General features: G+C 39.2%; 1 protein-coding gene and 1 pseudogene across 9 annotated transcripts in view; one reads left to right on the forward strand and one right to left on the reverse strand.

Annotated features, from left to right (window-relative positions):
* Tbce (tubulin folding cofactor E) overlaps positions 1–22489 on the forward strand; it is an 82278-nt gene that overhangs the window by 41254 nt on the left and 18535 nt on the right. For all 9 annotated transcript variants that reach the window (XR_010051239.1, XM_005005238.3, XM_063260068.1 and 6 more), the window contains 2 exons: positions 12374–12562; positions 21395–21483. Coding sequence is in view for 8 of the 9 variants with exons in the window: in XM_005005238.3 (XP_005005295.1) it covers positions 12374–12562; positions 21395–21483 (278 nt within the window). In the remaining variant the exon portion in view is untranslated. The remainder of the gene's footprint in view (positions 1–12373; positions 12563–21394; positions 21484–22489) is intronic.
* Positions 7678–12345, reverse strand: LOC111757863 (NOP protein chaperone 1-like; annotated as a pseudogene).

Here is a 22489-nt window from a genome sequence, read left to right on the forward strand (position 1 = left end):
TAAGGCTGTGTAGCTCGGAGGGCCTTGTGCGACCGTCTCCTCAATCTGAGGATCTGCATGCCGCTGGGCAAGCAGCTCAGAGATTAAATTCCAATATGCAAAGGTGATCACCGGAACCTTTGCCGGACCGAAAACGCTATAATAATCTTTTAAAGCATCTCCTACTCTTTTCCACCTCTTGCTATCTATAGAGCCCTCTAGGGGGGACCAAGGGCAAACCTTATGAATAAATTGAAAATACTGCAATAATTCTTTTGTTCTAACCCTTACCCCTCTTGTCTTTAATGCCTTTATAAGGCCTCCCACGAACAATTCATGTTTGCTCAATGTTTGACTCATGTCCGGGAAAGGGAATGGGGTCATCGTTCACTCACCATGACTCAGGTGGGACGTTGGGTAGTCATCCGCGCAGGCCTCAGCCTTGATTTAATGTGCTTTTGCTTTTAGCTTCGATCTTTGATTTAGTTTGCTCACTTCTCGCCACGGTCTTTGGTTCAATTTGCTTTCACTCTCAGCCAGCTTTCTCGAACGGCTTCCTTGTTGACTCCCCTGTGCCAGGAGCCCCCACGCTGGGCACCACTTGATCCGGCCCACGGATCAATCTGTGGGGTGTACCTAGAGGGGAACGGGGATTAAATGAAAACATGGGGGAGACAGAGAGAGACTGAGGCAAGTTGAGAGAGTCCAATCAAGCCCCATTTATTCTGGAAGTAATCACATCTTTTTATAGGCCAAGGGTGAGCTGGTGGGACAGGAAGAGGCTACGAGGATGAATACAACAGGGTCATTGTCACGTCCGGGTGTGTGACGTAAGCAGGAGAAGATTATGGTTAATATAGGCAGATGCATTGTGCCCATAGGAGAGAGAGAGTGACAGGGAGGCAGCAATGGGGCTGTCGCATGGCTCCCTACAAGCTTTTAGACACAGGTACCTGCAAGCCCAGCCCTCTGGAAGGTGAGGCAGGAGGATCACAAGTTTGATTACAAGTTGCCCAGCCTGGGCAACTTAGTGACTTGGTGAGACTGTGTCTCAAAACTTAAAAAAAAAAAAAATGGTTAGGGATATAACTCAATGCAAAAGTCCTAGGTTCATGCCCCATTGCCTCAGAAAAGGAAAAAAAAGAAAAGAAAAATGTTAAATGTAATGATAGTTGGCAGGCAGGCCCACCTACCCTGATGAATGTTTCATTTCTGGAGGCCAATCTTGCACTGAGGCCAAATCATAAAGTAGACTACAAACTGATGCTTGTCACCTCATGGGAAAACAGCAAATATCACCAGGTCGGTGATAGTCTTAGCTCTTAAAACCTTGAGGGCTCAGGAAAGGTAAGATTTCTTCTCTGTTAACAAATGTTAGTTATGCAAAACTTGGTGAAGGCTGAATATGCTTATGACAAATGGGGAATCAAAATCAACAACATTAGGATCTTCCCAGAGACCCAGTGTTTTTCTACATCCCCTCAAATGCCCCAGTAAGAAAGAAGCTCACTCTGGGAGTTTGGGAATTTGTTGAGGATTGTTTTTGAGTTGTATTGCAAGCTTCAACAACTATCAATTCCAAATGCACAATGAAATAGGGATTTCAGATCTATACTAAAACATGATTTGCTGTCTGTCTAACATTCAGATTCAACTAACCCACTTGAATATTATCTAGCAGCTCTACTGGGTAAGTAGGTCAGACTGAGTCTTGGTCTGACCACCTTGCACTAGGCTTTGTGCACACGTCCCACTTCCATGAGGTAATTGTCAGGATGTTGATTTTATAGCAGTGTTTGTATTTGGGCAGAAGCAGGAAGAAACTTCAACAAACAGAATGTTTAAACATTTTTTACACTCTCATCATTTTATTACAATCATTTGATTACCACCTCCACTGATACCTTTCTCTTTAGACAAGGTTCAGAATTTCTGTGTTTGAATGCAACATTTGATCTTAGTCTACTTATCAGAGGAGTCTATAAATCATTCCAGCTTGTCTTTTAGAGGTTTTTTACTGATAGACACCCATTTAGCTAGCATTTGTCATTATTTACGGGGTTATTTTGTTTTCTGAGACACTCCTGGGAATGCTCCATAGAAGATTGATTTTAGATGTTAGCATTTGATCTGTAAAGGGGTCAGGATACACTTTGCAGCCACCTGAAACCATTTCTAACATTTTCCTGCTGGCAGTAGCCAAACTCAAGAATAAAGATCTTAACACATTTATTAACTTTTTTAAAAAGTTTAATATTTTTGCTCAATGCCACATTGCAGACGTGGTGGCATACACCTGTAATCCCAGCATTTGGGAGGCTGAGGCAAAAGGACTACTGTGAGTTCAAGGCCAGCCTGGGCTACATATGGAAACCCTGTCTCAAAAATAATTTTGTTTCACATTTTTTTATTAGTGCATATTATACAGATTAATGGGTTTCATTTTGGCAGATTTATATATGCACATAAAATTTGGATAATGTTCATCCTTCATCAGCTCCCTTGTCCTCTGTCCCCACACTTTTACTTTTGTTTCAGTACATAAAAAACACTTTGATCATATCCATTGCCCTATACTCCTCCCTCTCATTTCCTTTCTCTTATTTAATAATAGCCTCTCTTTGACTTTATGGCCATCTTTTTTTTTAACTTTTATTTATTTATTTATTTATTTATTTTTTGTCTTTTTCGTTTTTATCGGTACCAGGGATCGAACTCATGACTACCTGCTTGCAAGGCAGGCGCTTATGCCGCTGAGCTAAATCCCCAGCCCCTATGGCCATCTTTTTTAGATTCCACATATTAGAGAGAACATACAATATTTGTCTTTTTGAGTCAGGATTATTTTACTCAACACCATAGTCTCCAGATATCTGAATAACATTCCCATTGTGTACATATACAGCACATTTTCATTATCTATAGATCTGTTGTTCGGCACATAGGCTGATTCCATATCTTACCTGTTGTATATTACGCTATAATAAATATAGGTATTGTAGTGGATTGGTAACTGGTGGTCAACTTAAACACCAGCTGAACTGAATCAGCATAGTGCTGAGCATGGATGGCCCACCTGAGGACTGTTGCTAGCATAAAAAGACCTGAACCAGGCATCGTGGCACACACCAGTAATCCCAACATTCAGGAGGCTGAAGTAGGAGGATTGTTGCAAGTTCAAGACCAGCCTGGGCTGTATAGTGAACTCAAGGCCAGCCTGAACTGCATAGTGAGACCCTATCTCAAAAAGATTTAAAAAAAAAAAAAAAAAAAAAAAAGAGGAGACTTGGAGAGGAGTAGTAGCATTGTGGGTTCTGCTAAGTGTTGTTTGAAGCCATTGGTTCTCCTGGAGGAGCTTGTCATGCTGGCTTCTCTGATAGGAACTCGGCTGTTGTTACCAGAGGAGCTCGGGACTTTGTTGCTGAGAATGGCTGCAGTTCCCTTTGGTGGAGCTTTGGTCCTTTAAGCACTGCTTTCTGGCTCCAGAGGGGAAGATGGATGCTGTTTAGTCTCCAGAAGTTTGTCATGCTGGCTTCCTGATATGTACTTGGCTGTCATTGTTGGAGAATCCTGGGACCTCATTGTCATTGAGGATGGCTGTGGTACTTTTTGGGGGGAGTTCTGGTCCTTATTTTGAGTGTCACTTTTTGGCTCCACTGCCACTGCAGAATCCTCAACCTACTGGCTCAGATCCTTCACCCTACTAGCATAGACTTTCTAGCTTCCACCACTTTGGGCCTTCCCAACACAGATGAATGAAATAGAGTTGCATGAGTCTTCATGGGCTGAAGGTTTTCAGCTGAACTCATGCAGGTTATTGCCATGGAATCCAGGCCCTTGGCTGGATTTTCTAGGTCTTTAATGTTATGGACAGATTTCCTGCACTTTTTTTTGTATTTGACTCCTTGGGTGACCATTATAAACAAAAATACAAATTATGTGTCCTATATGTAATTGTTCTCCTTGTTGAACAATTACAATTACGACAGGTATACAGACATCCCTGTAGTATGCTGGCTTTAACTCCTTCAGGTACATACCAAAGAGTGATGTAGCTGAATCAGACGGTAGCTCTGTTAAAGAGGCTGTCTTTTCTCCAGTGTTTATGTTCAATTCAGAAGGCTATAGTTGCATGAGTTTGTTTCTGTGTCCTGTGTGCTGTTAAGTTGCTCTGTGTGTCTATTTTTTGTGCCAGCATCATGCTGTTTTTGTTATTTCTTGTGCATTCAAGACATAGTCAATAAGTCTTTGCCTGTGCCAATGGCTTTAAGTATTTCCCTTCTGTTTTAGCAATTTCAAGGTTTTAAGTCTTATACCTAGATTTTTTGAATTTATTTTTGTAAAGAGAGATCATGAAGAGATATTGAATTTTGTTGAAGGCTTTTTCTGTGTTAATTGAGATAATCATGTGATTTATCCTGGGTTTTATTTATGTTGTGTACAATAGTATCTCAGTTCACAAACTTAAATCATTCCATGATTTTGGAAAGGATGGGCATGTCTGTGTTCATGTGAGAAACATGTCGGCAGTTATTTGTGTTCATCACCTGATGCAGTTTGCAGATGAAACCAAAATTTTGCCAAACACTTTTGTTTGCAATAGTTAGCAATAGTTTGCAATAGTTTTGCCAAACACTTTTGTTTGCTAACTATTGCAAACAAAAGTATTCATGAATCAAGGTACCACTGCATTATGTTTATTCGGTTATGAACAATCCTTCCATTCCTGGAATGAAGCCAACTTAATCCTGTTGAATGATTTTACTAATATGTTGTTAAATTTGTTTGCAAGTATTTTTTTTGTTTGTTTGTTTTTTGTTTTTTGGTACTGGGGATCAGACTCAACCTTGTGCTTGCCAGGCAGCACTTGTACCGCTGAGCTAACTCCCCGGCCTGGATCTTGCTGCTTGATTCATTCTGCCCATCTGTTTCTTTTGGTGAATCAAGACCATTGACACTGATTGGTATAACTGACATGTATTGACTTATCCTTGTCATATTATTTTCCTGTTGTTAATTCCCTTTTCCCTCTTCAGTATAATTGTTTGCCTTGCCTAGTGGATTCATTTTATGGGGTGCATGGAGTTGTAGTCCTTGTTATCTCTTTTTAGAATGTCCTCAGAACATTTGAGTGCTGATTTGGTGTTCATGAATTTCTTCAGGTGTTCGGTTTCATAGAAGTATCTTATTTCTCCATCAATTTTGAAACATTTTTGTGGGATACACCATTTGGGTTGGAGGTTTTCTTTTAGTGCTTGAAATACTTCATACTCAGCTCTCCTTGATTTGAGGGGTTGTGTTGAGCCTGCCATGATTCTGATGGGCTTTATGTTACAGGTGATTTGTTTCTTTTCTCTAACAGCTTTTAATATTCTGTTCTTGTGCTGTTTTTCTGGAATCTTGTGTACTATATGCCTTGGTGTAGACTTTTCTTTTTGATCATAGCTAACTGCAGTTCTGTATGCCTCACTTATATGTATGACACTTATATGTGTCAAATTCTTTTTCCCTACCAGGGAAATTTTCTGCAATAATTTCTTTGAATAGGTTTTTTTTTTTTATGTCATTTATGGTAGCTCTTGCTTTTTTCATAGACTCTGATCGATCTCATGTTACTATTTGTATCATCTAGTAGCTGCTTGTTTTATTTCTTATAGTTCCTTGCTGTTTTAAGAAATGCATTAGAAAGTTGTACACAATAAATATACCATTAGTTTGGCCATTTTACCCTGATAGAAGAAAATTTAAAAGGGGTGGGAAAAAATATAGAGAGGTAAAAAAAGGAAGAGATTAGAAGAAAGGCTAGAGAACAAAGGAAGATTTTGCAAACTTTGGGAAACTGAGGAAGAAGACAAGAGGAAAACAGAGAAGAAATAAAAGTAACAACAATAACAAAATCTAGAAAATATTCATACTCAAAAAGAACAATTAAGAAATTTAAAAAAGAACAGAAACAAAAACAAGAAAAAAGAAAATATTTTAAGGCATGTCTCTGTTGTTACTGGTAGACAAATGGGCAAACTGAGTCCAGATCCAACTTGATTAATCCCAGCAACTCAGCTATAGACTTACAGCAGTTTAGTGACTAATCCCAGCACCTTTTGTTCCACTGAAATGCAGGCTGGTTCTGGCTAAGAGGCTGGAACCCAATTTGTTCATTCTGTAACACTTTGTGCGCCTCTTACCATTTTGAACTGAGCTCCTTGACCTCCTGCCGACTTAAACTTGGTTCCCATGACACTGGGAGTGCTAGTTGGAGCCAACCACTGCAGTCCACCTTGTCCACTGCTCTGTTCCACTGGTGCATTTCTCCCTGGAGGCTTCTGCAGGAGTCACTGTGCGTTTCTACAGTTTTGGGGAGTATTTTTTGTTGTTACTGCTCTCATATCCTTGTTTGATTTGTGCATCAGGGTGATGTTGGCCATGTGCTGATCTTTATTATTTATTTACTTCTGTTAGGTTTGGTTTTGGTTTGTTCTTCTTCTTCTTCTTCTTTTTTTTTTTTTTTTCTAACACCTTGAGATGCATTTTAGGTTATTTGTGAGTTGTCTGATTTTTTGATGTACACTCAGAGCTATAAACTTCCCTCTTTGAACTGCTTTTGTTGTGCTTCAAAGATTCTAGCATGTTGAATTTGTATTTTTATTTGATTCTAGAAATTTTTTAAATTTCTTCAATGACACACTAGTTATTCCAAAGTGAATTGTTTCATCTTTTTTTTTTTTTTTTTTTTTTTTTTTTTTGTCTTTTTGAGACAGGGTCTCTATGCAGTTCAGGCTGGCCTTGAGCTCACTTTGTAGCCCAGGCTGGTCTCGAACTCACAACGATCCTCCTGCCTCAGCCTCCCGAGTGCTGGAATTACAGGTGTGAGCCACCACACCCGGCTTGTGAATTGTTTAATCTTATGTTTACGTAGTTTCCGTGGTTAGTCTTGGTGCTGGTTTCTAGTTACATTCCATTATGACCTGAAAATATGCAAGAGACTTGGTTTTATTGTGCCGTTTTTATTTATTCATTTGTGTTTTGTTTTGTTTGTTTTGAGACAGTGTCTTGTTATGTAGTCCAGACTGGCTTTGAACTCATATGTAACTCAGTATACCTGCTGCTGAAGCAAGCACCACTGTGTAGTTCAGGCTGGCGTCAAACTTACAGTAATTCTCCTGCCTCAGCCTCCTGAGGCCAGAATGACAAGGATGTGCCACCACACCCAGCTATGCAAGAGTTTCTTAAGGCTTGCTTTATGACTTAAAATATGATCTGCTTGGGAGAATGTTCTGTGAGATGCTAAGAAAAACATATATTCTGTAGTTGTTGAGTAGATGTTCTATGGATAGCTATTAAATCTGTCTGATCTGAGATATAGTGTGACTGATATTTCTTTGTTGATATTTTGTCCAAATGGCCTATCTTTTGGCAAGAATGGATTATTGAAGCTACCCACTATTGCTGTATTTGGGGTTACATGCCCTTTTATACTGAGTAGTATGTGTTAACCCACACCAGTATTCACTACATATATTTTTACACTTGTTAGATCTTCTTAGTGAATTACTCATTTTACCAATATGTAGTGACCTTTTTTGTCTCGTTTAATTTTTTTCTTGTTGCCAGCTTTGTCAGATGGGAGTACAGTGGTACTCAGTTCAGGCACTTAATTTGTTCTTCGATTTTGGAAAAGATAGCCACTTTTGTGTTTGTGTGGGAAAGATGGCTGTGCGCATATTTGTCACCCGATGCAAAGTTTGCAAACAAAAACAAAATTTTGCCAAATGCTTCTGTTTATGAAACAAATTTCTTGCAAAGAAAAGCATTCATGAACTGAGGTACCACTGTTAGCTACTCCTGCTTGCTTTCAGGTCCTGTTTGCATGGAATATTATTTTTCCATCCTTTCACTTTTATTCTCTATATTAGTTTCTGCTAGTAAGATACCTTTCTTGTTTTTTAGTTCAATCTTCCAGTCTTACTTGGAAAATTAAGGCCTTTTACAATCAAAGTTACCGTAAGAAAATGCATCCTAATTCCTGTCATACTATTGTTTTTCCTAATGTTTGATTCTTCCCTAATTCTCAAAACCCACTTGTTTTTTTGCTTATGCATGTAGGATTCCTTTAAGTATTATCTGCTGGCTTAGTAATCATGACTTTATGTAGTTCATCCTCTTTAAAAATTATATTATTATAACAAATGATGCTATTTGGTCTAGAGACAATATTCAGTTTGGTTGAATTTAAACTGACTGTTGCACATTCTTGTCTTTAATGCCTCAATGTCTAATTCTTAAACTGCAGTATAATGCCCAGTAGATTGTTTTGTAAAAATATAATTACAATACAAATAAGTACAACAACAAAAAATAAACATAAAATTTTATTTTAAAGAGAAAATAAAGCAAAATTTCAAAACAAGATAATAGGCTGGAGATTCAGCTCAGTGGCTTAAGTACCTGCCTGGCAAGTGCAGGGTTATGCATAACTGGTCCATTGGGTGGCTTGTACCACTCGTGGTACAAACAGATCTAATTACTGTTGGTCTTTTTATTATTAAAATTAATAAAAAGCTGCCTGATGAAATAGTGATTCATGTACCTCTAATAGTTTAAGCCACCTGCCAGCAAGGCATGAATTACTGTACTGCCCCATAATGATTGTGTTAAGCATTGTTTTCCTTGCTTCATTTGGTTATTTGTATTCTTTTTGAAGTTATTCATCACTTTATGAATCAATCTTTTGAATTCTTTAGCCTTTCAGCCACTTTGATATCTTTGTATTAGTTATTGATGAACTATGATACTTGGAGGAGTTATACAGTCTTTTTAAAAAAAAAATACCTCTTATACTTCTGTATTGAGACTTGTACATCCTTGGTGATGGATAGCTCTTCCACTTCTATTCAAAGGTCTAGGAAGATCTTTGACCTGGACACTAGGACGTGTCCAGACTTTTTTTTAATTTTAAAGGGAATAAAATAAAACAATAAAATGGAACCAAACAATGAGAACAATGTTAGGTTTCAAAAACAAGACAGAAGGAAATCCCCATAGCTGCTATATTGCATATTGTTGTCCAGATAGATGCTTAGACCACCAGCTTTGGGCCTGCGAAGTCAATCAAACAATACAATCATTAAGGTTTGTTTTTGTTTTTTTTTTTTTAACTTCAGTTGCCATCATCTTGGCTTTTTTTCCTCCAAATGAATATAGGGTGGTAGGGGATAGAGAGTGTTTCAGTGTTCTTCTTGTCTCCTAGCTTGTGCACTAGTTGGCTCAGAACGGCATAGGTTGGCTTCTTGGTTCTCCTCCTGGTCCACAAGTGCTGCTGGCTCACAGGAGGACACAAGTTGGCTTCTTGGTTCTCCTCCTGTACTGCATGGCTCTGTTTAGCCTTCGTTTGAAGACTTCATCCCTAGCACCTTGTCCTTGTGGACTCAAGTTCCCTTTCCTGTACTGTGAGCCCGAGTTAATGTTATGATTCACATTGTTATTTTCTCATTTATCAATATTACAAATGTGTTTGCTTTTGAGCTCTTATAATTTCTTAAAGTCATATAATGTTTGAAAAATAAATTACCCTATGTTTTCAAGGTCCTGCGCAGATTCCACTACCTTGTAGAATGTATGTAGATCAGGAATTGCATGTGTGCTTGCACGCACACATGTGCATGCTAGGAGTTCTTTTGGTGAGCATAAAATAATACTTCAGCTTGGCACACCTGTAATCCTAGCTAGCACTTGGAAGGTGATGCAGGAGAATTACCTGTCTCAAAAAAACAAACAAATAAGAACCTTTAAAATCAGGACATAATGGGCCATAGGTTTAGCTTAGTGGCATAAGCACCTGCCTGGCAAGTGCAAGGTCGTGAGTTTGATTCCTGGTATCACAAAAAAAAAAAAAAAAAGTTTTAAAAAACAAAATAAAAATAAATCAGGACATATAATATGTTGCATTACAAAGAGATTTGTTACTTTTCTTTTTTTCTTTCTTTCTTTTTTTTTGTAATTCAGGCTGGCTTTAAATTTGCTCTGCCTCTAGCTCAGGCTGGCCTCAAGCTCACAGCAGATCTCCTGCCTCAGCCTCCTGAGTGCTGGTATTTTGCACCTTTTGCACAAAACTTAAAGAAAGTATAATTACAGTGCATAACTTGACTCACAAGGAAAAAATCTTTAACGGCTAAAGGAAGAATGTATGTTTGAAACAAATCGCTATTTCAGAGCTTCAGCCAATCCTAGACCCCCAGTGGATCAGACAATGTCCAACCAAAATGAAGGCTCTATTGTAACTAATCAAGTTATTTCTTGTGTTGAGCTACAGAAGGATGCTGCCCTCACTACACAGCAGAGCTCTCTAAACACCTTTCCATTTTCAGTGCTGCCTGATTCATGAATTGTTCTTTGCTCAAACTATTAGATTTGTCTAGAGCTTCTCTTAACAGCATCATAGATAACAAAATATCTGGAACCACAGTCTTTTTCACCAAATTAGCAGCTATGTATCACCTGTTTTAAATAATTTATTTCACTGATTCTTGTTTTTAGTGGCTGTACTGTCCAAAACTTCAATCTTGCCTTTTCTACATTCTGAATTAGGAAACTTAATGTTATCTATGGTGACTTCACAGTCAACACTGTCATCCTTATCTTTGGACTCTGAGCTGTTTTAGCATTACTTTTCCGAACTATCCTTTTTCTTTGAATCTGCTTGAGTCATCTCAACTAAGGCTACATTCATTTGTTTAATATTTTCAAGGGTCCCAGCAATACTTTTTGTATTGAAATAGTCATTCTTAGCTTTTCATTTTCCTAAGCCACAAGTGGAAGAAAGTTCTGAAGTCGATCTAGTAATGGACTCTTTTTTCTGTATGAACTGTTTGAAGAGTAGAGGTTTCTCTGAAATTAGTCTTGGAGTTGATGAGTAGCTTGTTCTGTACACCTTCTCAGCTGCAGCCAGCAGTCACTAGCTCTTTGGACCCTGAGATCCCTGGCTACTCCTGGGTGGGCAACAGAGCACTTAGACTAGTGGAGGATTCACCATAGACCTCTGTGCCTCCTCAGCATGCCGGAAACGGGACAATATGCAGTTTTAAAGGCTTATTTAAAGCTAGGCATAGTGGCACATGTCTGTAATCCCACACTCAGGAGGCTGACACAGGAGAATCACCGCAAGTTTGAGGCTACATAGTGAGGTGAAGGCCAGTCTGAACTACAACGTGAGACCCTGTTGGAAAAAAAAAAAAAAATTAAGAAGTATAAAATGATAAAAAGTAATCCATTTCTGTTGATGACAGTGTTGTGAATACCGCTATGATTTGTTGCCTGAGATTTATAAAGGAAATACTGAATTTTTACTAATACTTAGTGAAAATAAGTCTTCCTTGTCTCCAAAACCTATTTCAGTATTTCAGTTAGCTATGACAAACCACCCTAGATCCTAGCCGCTTAACATGACCATTTTATTGCTCATAATTCTGTATCTTTGAGATTTGAACAACATTTAAAGGAGACATTGGTCTGCTGCCAGTGATGTTGGCTGGAGGGTCCAAAATGGCCTTACGGACTGGAGATGTAGTGCTAATCACTGATGGGATGGGAGGCTGGGCCTTCTCTAACACAGCCTTAGAGATAATCACTAGGAGTTGCTATAAAAATTACAGTCAGATATTTTAGATTTGTGAGAAGTTCTTCCCACAGCTCTGGTATGACCCCATACCTAACCTTTTAAAATGTATTTCAGAGATCTTTTCAACATGCTTGTACATAATCCCACCAGCCACGTTTTAATTTCTTTATGTCCTTGTCCATTTTTATGTACATGTGATTCTTCTGCCAATGTATCATGTAAAATTGTGATTTTTTAATCTCAACAATTACTTTATAATTTAAGTATTACAGATAGAATTTTTATTTTTATTTATTTGGTCTTTTTGATATAGGGTCTTACTATGCAGTTCCAACTGGCCTTCAACTCACTTTGTAGCCCAGACTGGCCTCAGACTCACAGCAGTCATCCTACTTCAGCCTCCTGAGTGTTGGGATTACAGGCATACACCACCATGCCCAACCAACCGATGGAATTTTTAAATGACTACATCTGTCTGTTTTACTTAATAGTCTCTAACCAGATGGGCATTTTTATGATTTTTGGCATTCCTCAACTATAACACAAGTACAGTCATCATTATATTAGACTGCTTTGAAACTCTCTGAATCAAATACTCAGCAATCTTTATATGAAAATTTTGTCCTGGTTCTTATTGTTTGTTATTTGTTGCTTGTTTGGTACTTGAAACAGTATCTTTCTATGTAGCCCAAACTAACCTCAAACTTGTGATCTTCCTGCTTTAACCTAGGGTTACAAATATGAACCACCATTCCCAACTTAAATACCTTTCTTTTCTAGGCACCCAACTGGAGGATCCTTTATTCGTCCCAACAAGGTAAATTTTGGAATGGACTTTCTTACTGCAATTAAGAACCGCTATATGGTAGAAGATGGACTGTCAGAGGATGATGAACAAGAGTACACTGTTACAATTGGAAATAAACCCGTGGAAACTGTTGGTTTTGACTCTATTATAAAACAGCAGAGGTAAGTAGAGCTAGTAATGGTAAAGCTGACTTTTGCAATATCTTCCAGGTTCAGAATTGAAATTTTCCTGATTGTATATGGATGCTGAGGTCTCTGCTTCTAAACCTCTTTCCTTTCTGTGAAAACAATGATGTGAAATATGAGAAACCCAAGGATTGAGGAGTCAGCACAGGGTTGGAAGAGTTTTCTAGATTGGCATCAAAATATCAATTGCTCACGGTTAATATTTTCACTACATTATTACATATTGACTATGAATACCAAGGCTGATATTTTGGCCCCTTTCTATTTCATGCTGACATTTACAGTTGGGTGATAAGTTGAGTTCTCACCTGTGCTGTAGGAGAAGGCAGGCACCACCCAGCAGAGAGTGATTCTGTGCTCTGGTTGCACATCTTTATCATTTGGGGAGCTTTGAGATCTACAGAATCCTGGGTCCACTCCTAGACTTACTGAATCAGAATCTTAGGGTGACACATGAATTTGTTTTTAAGAAGTGCCCCAGTGTGAGGGACACTAAATAATACCTTTTAATGGTGGTGCACCAGAATTTTCTCTGCACAAAACTGCACTGTGGCTGCATGCTACTCCTTACTCCAGAGAGATTGGAGCTGATATTTGCACACTGAGCTGCAACTACTGAGAACCCCCACAGCCGTAGGAGGCTTTAGTGCTTTGATAGTTGACCCAGAGAACGCATCTGCATAGAGACTTGTGGTGATTACTGTAGAGAGGAGATTTGCAGCTGCTTGGAGCGTACGCCTGCAATTGCTTTCCATTTCTAAATAAAAGAATTCATCTGTAGTTTTCTTCAAAGTAAATGTCCTTGCTGTTAAGAGTATTTTAGCATAATGGAGAAGCAAAAGTACAAAATGAACAGGTTTATTGAGTGGAGGACATGGAAAGGAGCACATGACCCATGGCAGCTAGGCTATCTCCTTCGACCAGATACAGAGAGGCAGAGGTTTATATTGACCTCTGATTGAAGTGGCGCATGGGGCGGACACTGATGACATGTGTGGAACTGATTGGAATTCTCTGTGCGTGCAAACAGGAAAGGGAGTTGCAATTAGGGCTGAAGAAGCAGGAAGTGGTAAATAAGCGTTCCGTTCCCACTCTGGCCTTCCGCCATGTTAGACAACTGCCATAACTGTACAGTAATTTATACTAGAGCAAGAACCTTTTATTCTCATCTTTATATTGTTAGGAAAAGGGCAAAGACTGTATCTTATTAAGTTTTGCTGGACAGGGGTATCATGATGAGGTCCAGGGAGTTAACAGGATGATAGTTGATGTCTCTGTAGAAGCTGGTACCAAGCGTTTCAGCCAGGACAAGGAATTAATTAATGATTGGTGAACACTTGCATCCTAGATTGGAGAAATAAAAAACACAAGGTGCTATGAGAAGATAGATCACTTTCATAATTAAAGGACCCAGGAAAGGTGCCCTTGATCCAAATGTATCATTCCATCAGGGCTCTGGTGAGATAGAATCTGAAAAATAAGTGTGGGGGTAGGAGGAATGAAGTTATGAAAGGTAGTTATTTCCCCATCTGAAAGGGTAAAAGTTTAAAGTGTAGGTAGGTAGGGCTTGTCTTTGGCCCAGGAGTTGAGCAGGAAAGAATAAGAAGCATAAGAAATATAAGGTCTTACAGCTGAATCATGTTTGGGAAATTACAGAGTAGGGGTGGAGAGGGTCATTGCTGTGTCTCTGTAAGGGAGATGAGAGCCTAGACTCACAGGGGTCTCACGTTTAACTAAACAACTGAGGGCAGAGAGAACTAAGATAGTTAAGTAGAACAGAATGAAGACAATTTTACATGTGATGTGGGAGTCTTTAGGAAAGACTGCCGAGAGTCCTATTGACTCCCAGGATCTATCACTCTGCCATCTGAGTCTCAAGGCACCATAATGTTAGAGTATTCTGGCACAGTAGAGAAGCAAAAGTAGAAAACAAACAGGTTTATTGAGTTCAGGATGTGGAAAGGAGCACAAAACCTATGCAGTAGGGCTGTCTCCTTCAACCAGATACAGAGAGGCAGAAGGTTATATGACCTCTGATTGAATCCGTGCATGGGGCGGATATTGATGACATTTGAGGAGCCTATTGGAATTCTCTGTGCATGCAAACAGGAAGGGGAGTTGCAATTAGGAACTGAAGAAGCAGGAAGTGGTAAGCGTTCCCATTTTGGCCTTCCACCATGTTAGACTATACAGTAATTTATACTAGAACAAGAATCTTTCATTTGCCATCTCTTGTCATTGTAATTAGGACTTAACATAAAGAATTATAGTGCATGTGAGGACAGTGTTAAATAAATTTGTTTCTCATTTTTAGCATACCTTGCCCTCATTTTTAAAAATGGCAGACTGGGGGGCTGGGGATTTAGCTCAGCGGCATAAGCGCCTGCCTTACGAGCAGGCAGTCGTGAGGTTGATCCCGGTACCGATAAAAACGAAAAAGACAAAAAAAAAAAATTTGCAGACTGGGCGAGGTAGTGTAGGCCTGTGATCCCAGGTGACGCAGCAGAATTACTGAGAGTTTGAGGCCAGCCTGGCTACATAGTGAGTGGGAGGCCAGCCTGAACTACATAGTAAGACCTTGCCTCAACACCAAAAATTTCAAAAAGCAAACTTCAAAAAAGCAATTCTAGTATATTTGTTATAAAACAACATACATTGAATTGTTGCAAATTTAGAAAATACAAATTGGTCAATAAGCAGTCACCACCTCTCCCTAGACATATTTTTTGTTTGGTTTGGTTTTTGGTTTTGGTTTCTTTTTTTTGTTGTTAGGAATTGAACTCATGACCTTCTGCTTACCAGGCAGGAACTTATACACTGAGCTAAATGCCCAGCCTGGAAGTGAAGTGTTGTTTTGTTTTTGTTTTTTTGTTTTTTGGTACCAGAGATTGAATTCATGAGAGCTTACCCAGAAAGCACTTGAGCCACTGAGCTAAATCTCTAATCCAAGAGATATTTTTTTTGTTTATCATACTGACTTATTTGGGTTCAAATATGCTTACATAAGATTACAGCCTTTTGCTTTAGTTTTTCCATTTAAAATAGAAATAAGTTTATTTTACCAAAAGAAGCGTATTTTACTTTTCCTTTCCTTTCCCTCCTTTTTTGTTCTGTTAATCTTTTTCAGAGCATACTATGGGCTCTGTGAATATCAACTATTATGAACAGATTTTTCTCCCTTAATTTAAAAATGACCACTTAATTCATGAATCTTCCTAATGAAAGATCCTAAGACTTGAGTATCATTGGATTTAATAATTGGCTGGGGCCTATCTTGATTGAAAAGGCAAAATGGTAGAGATTATGGAGTAATCTCTTATATTGGCTACATACAGATTAATAAATTAAGAAATTATTACCAGATATAGTGGCACATGCCTGTAATCTCAGCATTCAGGAGCCTGAAGCAGGAAGGTCCTTGCAAATTTAAAACCAGCCTGTGTTCAAGGCCAGTTGAACTGCATAGTAAAACCTTGTCTCAAAAAGACAAAAGAAAAAAAAAGAAAGAAAAAAAATTATGAGGCAGCTTGGTAGAATGGACGAACCAACAGAAGACATACAGGCCTGGTTCTGATGGCAGCTAGGCCTTTTCTCTCGCTCTGACAGAGTTAGGGTAAGTTAATTATCATTCTTTTTTTTCTTTTTTTTTTTTTTAACGTTTAAAAATTGTCATTTCTAGCCTGGCATGTGTGAGGTTGTAGTTTGATCCCTGGTACCGAAAAAAAAAAAATCATCTCTAAACCTTAGTTCACACTTTCACAAAGTAATACTTAAAATGTTAGTCTACTGAGGTTATGCAGTTAGTGATGGCTGTTGTTAGTTATTGAAGCCTCCACTTTAAACCACTGTCTTATCCCCTTAATAACATTCATCTGACCAGCTTCTGTGTCCCATTTTAAAAAAAAGACATAAGGGAATCAAGAATAAGTAAGAACCATCACGTATGATTTCTCTTCGAGATGGCTTTGTTTCTGGAATGATGCCTGTGTAGAGACTTGTTCCCCAAACTCTAAGCCAAGTTGTCACAGCACAGCATATTTTAAATTTTAGAAGAAACTAGTGTCATATCCTTAAAAAGTTGTGTCTGATTCCAGGTGGTGGGAAGTTGTGCAAGCCCACCAGTCACTAAGCTAAGAAGACAAAATTCATCATGGTAGGATCAGGCCCCAGCCCCATCACTGAAACAGTGAGGTATTTGTTTTGGCTTAAGGGCACCATAAAATGCTATGAAACTCTAAATACCCAGTGACCTAAGGGAACTAGAGAACCTTTCCCCCAGGACTCTGCCGCTGCCCTTTCCTCATTTCTGATAATTGTGATCACTCATATCTTGCATTTTTTCTTAATTTGAAGAGAATAAAACCAAATGAGAGAAAACAAAATTGGCTCAATCAAAACAAAAGGATGGACATAGTACGTGACTTAAAACCAAAATACAAGATGATCAACAATGGTTACCAATGGTCTCTTGTTATCTTGAATTGCCCATATCATCATGCATAATAAAAAGGAACAAGACACTACAGACCAAAATCAATAAAAATGAAACATTGGAGGCATTATAGGACTTCAAAAGAAGATAATAGTCAAACCAAAATGAGTACCACAGTGAATTTTACTGTCTTCAAAGTAGTTGCCTATGCCCTCAGACTTGATACTGTCAAACAAAACAGATTCAAATAAAATCAGTCAGAATAAGACAGTGAAAGCAGTATAGGGCTTCAAATTAAGTTAATAGGAAATCAAAAATGGTTATCATAGTATATCCTGCTATCTTTGTAGATAAGTGGATACAACTTGAGACCATGCTCAGGGGTAAAAAGGTTCAGAATCACTTAGGAAAATAGTGGGTTTTTCTCCCTAATCTAAAAACTAAAGGAGTTAGTGGGATACAAAATATATAGTGCATCCTGTGAAACATAAAATTTACCATCTGAACCATTTATAAGAATACAATTCAGTAGTATTAATGATATTCACATTATATAACCAATCCAGAATTTTTTTTATCATCCTAAACTGGAACTCTTGTCTCCATTAAACCCCCATTACCCAATTCTTGCTTCCATAGTCTCTGGTAGCTATTGCTATACTTTTTCTAAGAGTTAGCTTATTCTAGAAACCTCAAGTAAATGGAGTCATACACTATTGTCTTTTTTTATTTTTTCTGGAACAGAGGATTGATTCAGGTCTCAAACATGCTAGGCAGGCACTCTGCCACTAAGCTACATCACAACTCTTTATTGTGTGATGGGGGCCTGCTAAATTGCTCAGGTTGTCCTTGAACTTGTGATCCTCTTACCTGGGATTATAGATGTGTACTCAGCTCAGTATTTGTTTTTTGGTGTCTTATTTCACTTAACATAATGTCCTCAAGGTTCTGCTGTGCTATATTGTTTTTTGTTTTTAGAATCTCCTTTTTTAAAGCTGAAGAATATTCCACTGTATATACATACTATGTTTTGTGGATTTTTTTGTGCTTTTTTATTTATTTTTTCCAATTTTATCTGCCCATGGATACTTGAGCATTCATTTTATCTGCCCATGGATACTTGAGCATTTCATTGTGTACAATAGTATTTTAACATCACAAAGTCTGAGGCACAGAGATTTAGTTAACTTGTATAATGCCAAGGGATTTGAACCCAAATGCAATAGTCTGCATCCAGAGTCTGTGTCCTTAGACATTATAATATGTCCTTTTAATGAACAGGAAACATTCTCGACACTTAAATGGCTGCTGTTGTCCCACTCCAGAAAGAATAGCTGTTATCAAGAAATCAGCCAACAACATGCTGGTGGGGGTCTGGGGAAAAAGAAACACTTCTCCACTGTTGGTGGGAGTGTAGACTGGAGCACCATTGTGGAAATCAGTGTGGAGAGTCCTCAAAAAACTAGGACAAGAGGTCCTATTGGACCCAGTTATTCCTCTTCTTGGTATTGATATGGGGGAACAAAATTCCCAATCTACTATGTCCAGTATGAGTTTGTGTTCTCCAAAATCAAAGAGTGAATTTTAGAAACAACAACAACAGAGGTTAAGAGCAGAAATACTTATTGAGAATAAGAAAGCTTCTGAGAAAGACAGAAGGGGTCCTGAGTAAAGGGTTACCAAAGATTCTGTCTTTTCTTTTCTTTTTTTAATTTTATTTTGAAAGTATACAACAGAACAAGACAGAATAAAGACAACTAAGATCGTACAGTGAAATTGGTACAGGACTTCACAGCAGGTTACCAGGATAATAGTAATAGGTATCACAGTGTATTTTTGTTATCTTTATAATAGTTGTTCTTTCAATCACGTATATCAAAATGAGATGCAATATAGAACACTATAGAACTTATTAAAACAATATTGAATAGAGCAGTACCATTAATCAGAAAAGAGCAAAACAGTAATAAAAATATTTGCCTTCAAAGAGAAGGTAGAAGGAAGTCCCCCCTATTTGCTATGTCAGCCTCCCAGGAGACACTCAGATTTCTGGTTCCCATTTGCTAATGGGCGGGGGGTAAAAGGGGGAAAGAGGAATGGGATACTTGGCTCTAGCTTCAGTAGGTTCACTATTGCCTAGCAAGGAGGCAGGCTGGTTGCTTGGTTTCACTGCTTGCCAGAGAGGGGAGGTGCTTGCTTGGCTTCCCAGTGTCCTAAGTTCCAACATGGTGTGGATGTCAGGAGCTGCTGCCAGTTCTCCCCCTGGAAGGGCCGCAGTAGATTCTGTCTTTTTCTAGGGATTTTTATAGAGTAAAGCCATGAGATGAGGCAGGTCTAAGGTGGGAAAAACTGGGAAGGCAGACAGGCATGCGGAGGGACAGAACTATGATCAACCAATCAGATTAATTGTTCAGGTAGAATTGACCAAATTAGGGACAAATGGGGAAGCAAAGAAGCGAGTTGCATAGCAAGTGAGCATTCATATGGATCAGTGACTTCCTGTAGGGTGTTGGGATGGTGATTCCTGGCTTCTCAAGTTAATCCATACCTAACCCCTAACGTTTATACTTAGTGTGTGGTTTTGTTTTGCCTTCTGGGTTTGTTTGTTTGTTTGTTTGTTTTTTGTACAGGATGGAACTCATGACCTCACGCTTGAGAGGCAGGTGCCGCTAAGCTAAATCCCTAGCCCTTTTGCCTTCTGTTTTAAGATCTGGCCCACAGCAAGAGGTGTGTGTCTCCTCCAACATCGTAAGACTTTTAGTCCTGTGCTGGCTTCCTCAAGGGCCTAGCCCTGTCTGACTGCCTATCATATTTCTAACTAGCTCAGCTGCCTGTAACAGTATCTTCCCAAAGAAATTAAAAACATCATATCACAGCTATATATGAACACCCATGTGTATAGTGACATAATTTGTAATAGCTAAATCTTGGAAACAGCCCAGTGCCATCAACTGAAGAATGGATAAAGAAGATGATGGGGTTTTTTTATACAGTAGAGCACTAATCTGCCAAGAAGGATAAGCTTGAGACATTTCTAGCTAAAGGGATGCACCTTGAGACCATACTCAAGTGAAACAAATCAGACACGTGTAAATACCACATTGTTTCTGCGGTTTGAGAAACCGAAAGTGTAAATAAGGACCAAAATGTGTAATAGATACTGTGAAATAGGAAGAAGATATTCAAACAGGAAGGGGATCTAAGGAGAAAGGAGGTGGGAAGAAAGGAAGGGAAAAGAAAAAAAGGATGAGAAAAGGAAAAAATGGAAACAAACCTTTCGTAAAGGAGGAGGGGAAGAAAGGGTTGAAAGAAGGATCGGAGGATGGGAAAAAAGAATCAAGTTATATCAGGTACAGTTTCCCTATGATTAATGTAATCATCATGTATACCTAAAATATACCAATAACATGGTTATTTCTTTTTTAAAATGGCTGCTGTAATGAGATGCAGTGGCACATGTCTGTGTTCCTATCTACTGGGAAGGCTAAGGCAAGAGGAGCGTGAGTTCAAGTTAGCATGGGAAATTTAGAGCACTTTGTTTGTTTTAAGTAAAAAGGTTGCAGAGAGTATTAGTGAGACTGCATCTCTGAGCTGGATCCCCAAAGTCTGCCAGTTACTTCATTCAGCACTTGGGAGTGATCCAGATGTCAGCTGAAGTAACAATGGTCTATTTATAGAGCCAAAAACTATCAGGTGTGAAAATGTTCCCGAGCCACGTGTCAGTAGAGCTCAGTGTAACTGCTGAACAACATGAGGCTCTACATAGTAGAACAGCATTTATTTCATTTGTTTTTCTTGTCTTTTTTAGTGAGGAGTTACCATGCTTACTTTAGGTCCTCAAGTTTCATAACATACAAAACGCTGTAATTGTGTAGAGTCGTGGGAATATATACTGAAGGTATTATGAAAGATTTAGGGCTGGGATCGTAGCACAGCTGTGGGCTGAATGCTTGCCTAGCCTGTGTGAGGCCCTGGCTGTCATGCCCCATGCTGCAGGAAGGAAGGGAAAGTTAGGGCTAGATAAACATCTAGTTTCCCCTGGGGAGCGTGGGAGGAGGAGAGGACTGTTATGGAAAGGGACACAGGATTGCACATTTGTAATGTGTTCAAATTACTTATATTTGTAATGGTTCCTTATTTGGGTAGTGGATCCTAGTATTTGTATTTTAGGGGCTGGGGATTTAGCTCAGCGGCATAAGCGCCTGCCTTGCAAGCAGGCAGTCGTGGGTTCGATTCCTGGTACCAATAAAAAGGAAAAAAACAACAAAAAAAAGAAAGTATTTGTATTTTATTTTCACATTTGGTGTGTCTGAAATGCTTGCTCCTTTCAAGGAGCAGTACTTGTGTGAACTGTGAGCTCTCTTTTTTTTCTGCAGTCAGCTGAGCAAGTTGAAAGAAGTTTCTCTGAGGAACTGTGCAGTGAGTTGTGCTGGTAAAGAAGGAGGAATTGCCAAAGCCTGTCAGAGTATCCTTTTCATGACAGCTGGTTGCTGGGCCCGACTGGCTTGATACCTGTGCCAGACAGTCAGTGCTGGTCATGTGCCCACTGTCCATCTTCACTGATTTTCTAAGCACCACTTCACTGCCCAGACATGAGTGAGCTGCCTTCCCAGAACCCATGCTTGCAGGTGTGGCAGTGTCACTAACCCTGATTGCAGGACGTAAGATGAAAGTTCTAGTGGGGCTCCTGGCAAAGAAACACACTTGATAGGCGCTGGCCTCCTGCCAAGTCAGGGCAAAGCTGTGCAATGAGGCTTGTGATGGCAGAGGTGCAAACAGGGAGCCTGAGGCCTGGAGGCTATTGCGCCAGCCTGGTTCTGGCTTCGTGTTCCTTGCCATATGGTGCTTTTATGCTCACAACTAAAACAGCACCTAAGATAAAGCCTTCCTAGTGGCAAGTCAGATAGACTTTTCTAAACTTTAAAGGTCTTTTCTCACTTTTCTAATTCTGCCTGACTTTTTTTTTTTTTTTTTTTTTTTTTTTTTGTCTTTTGGAGACAGGTTCTCGCCCTGCAGTTCAGGTTGGTCTCAAATTTACAATGATCTTCTTGCCTCAGCCTGAGTGCTGGGATTACAGAAGGGCACCACCATCCCCTGCTGCCTGATTTCTACATAATTTATACAAAAAGTAGCAGTTTATGGACAGTTTTATAAGCCTACTATATAGACTCCCTGCCTCCGATTCTCTTCAGTCTACAGCCTAAATCTACAGCCCGTGACTTTTTGTTTTGGGGACAGGTTCCACTATGCAGTTCAGGCTGCCTCTAAACTCAGGCAATCTTCCTGTGTCAACCTCCTGCATACTGGGATTACAGATGCACACCACAACATGTGCAGCCTTTTTTTTTTCTCCAGACAATCTTATTGTATAGTTCACGCTGGCCTCAAATTCACTGTGTTGCACAGGCTGGCCTTAAACCACAATGATCCTGACTCAGCCTGAGTGCTGAGGCATGCATCATACCTGGTTT

Source organism: Cavia porcellus, unplaced genomic scaffold (genome assembly GCF_034190915.1).
Source record: "Cavia porcellus strain 051 isolate PalLab524CR breed Dunkin Hartley unplaced genomic scaffold, mCavPor4.1 scaffold_13, whole genome shotgun sequence".
NCBI lineage: Eukaryota > Metazoa > Chordata > Mammalia > Rodentia > Caviidae > Cavia > Cavia porcellus.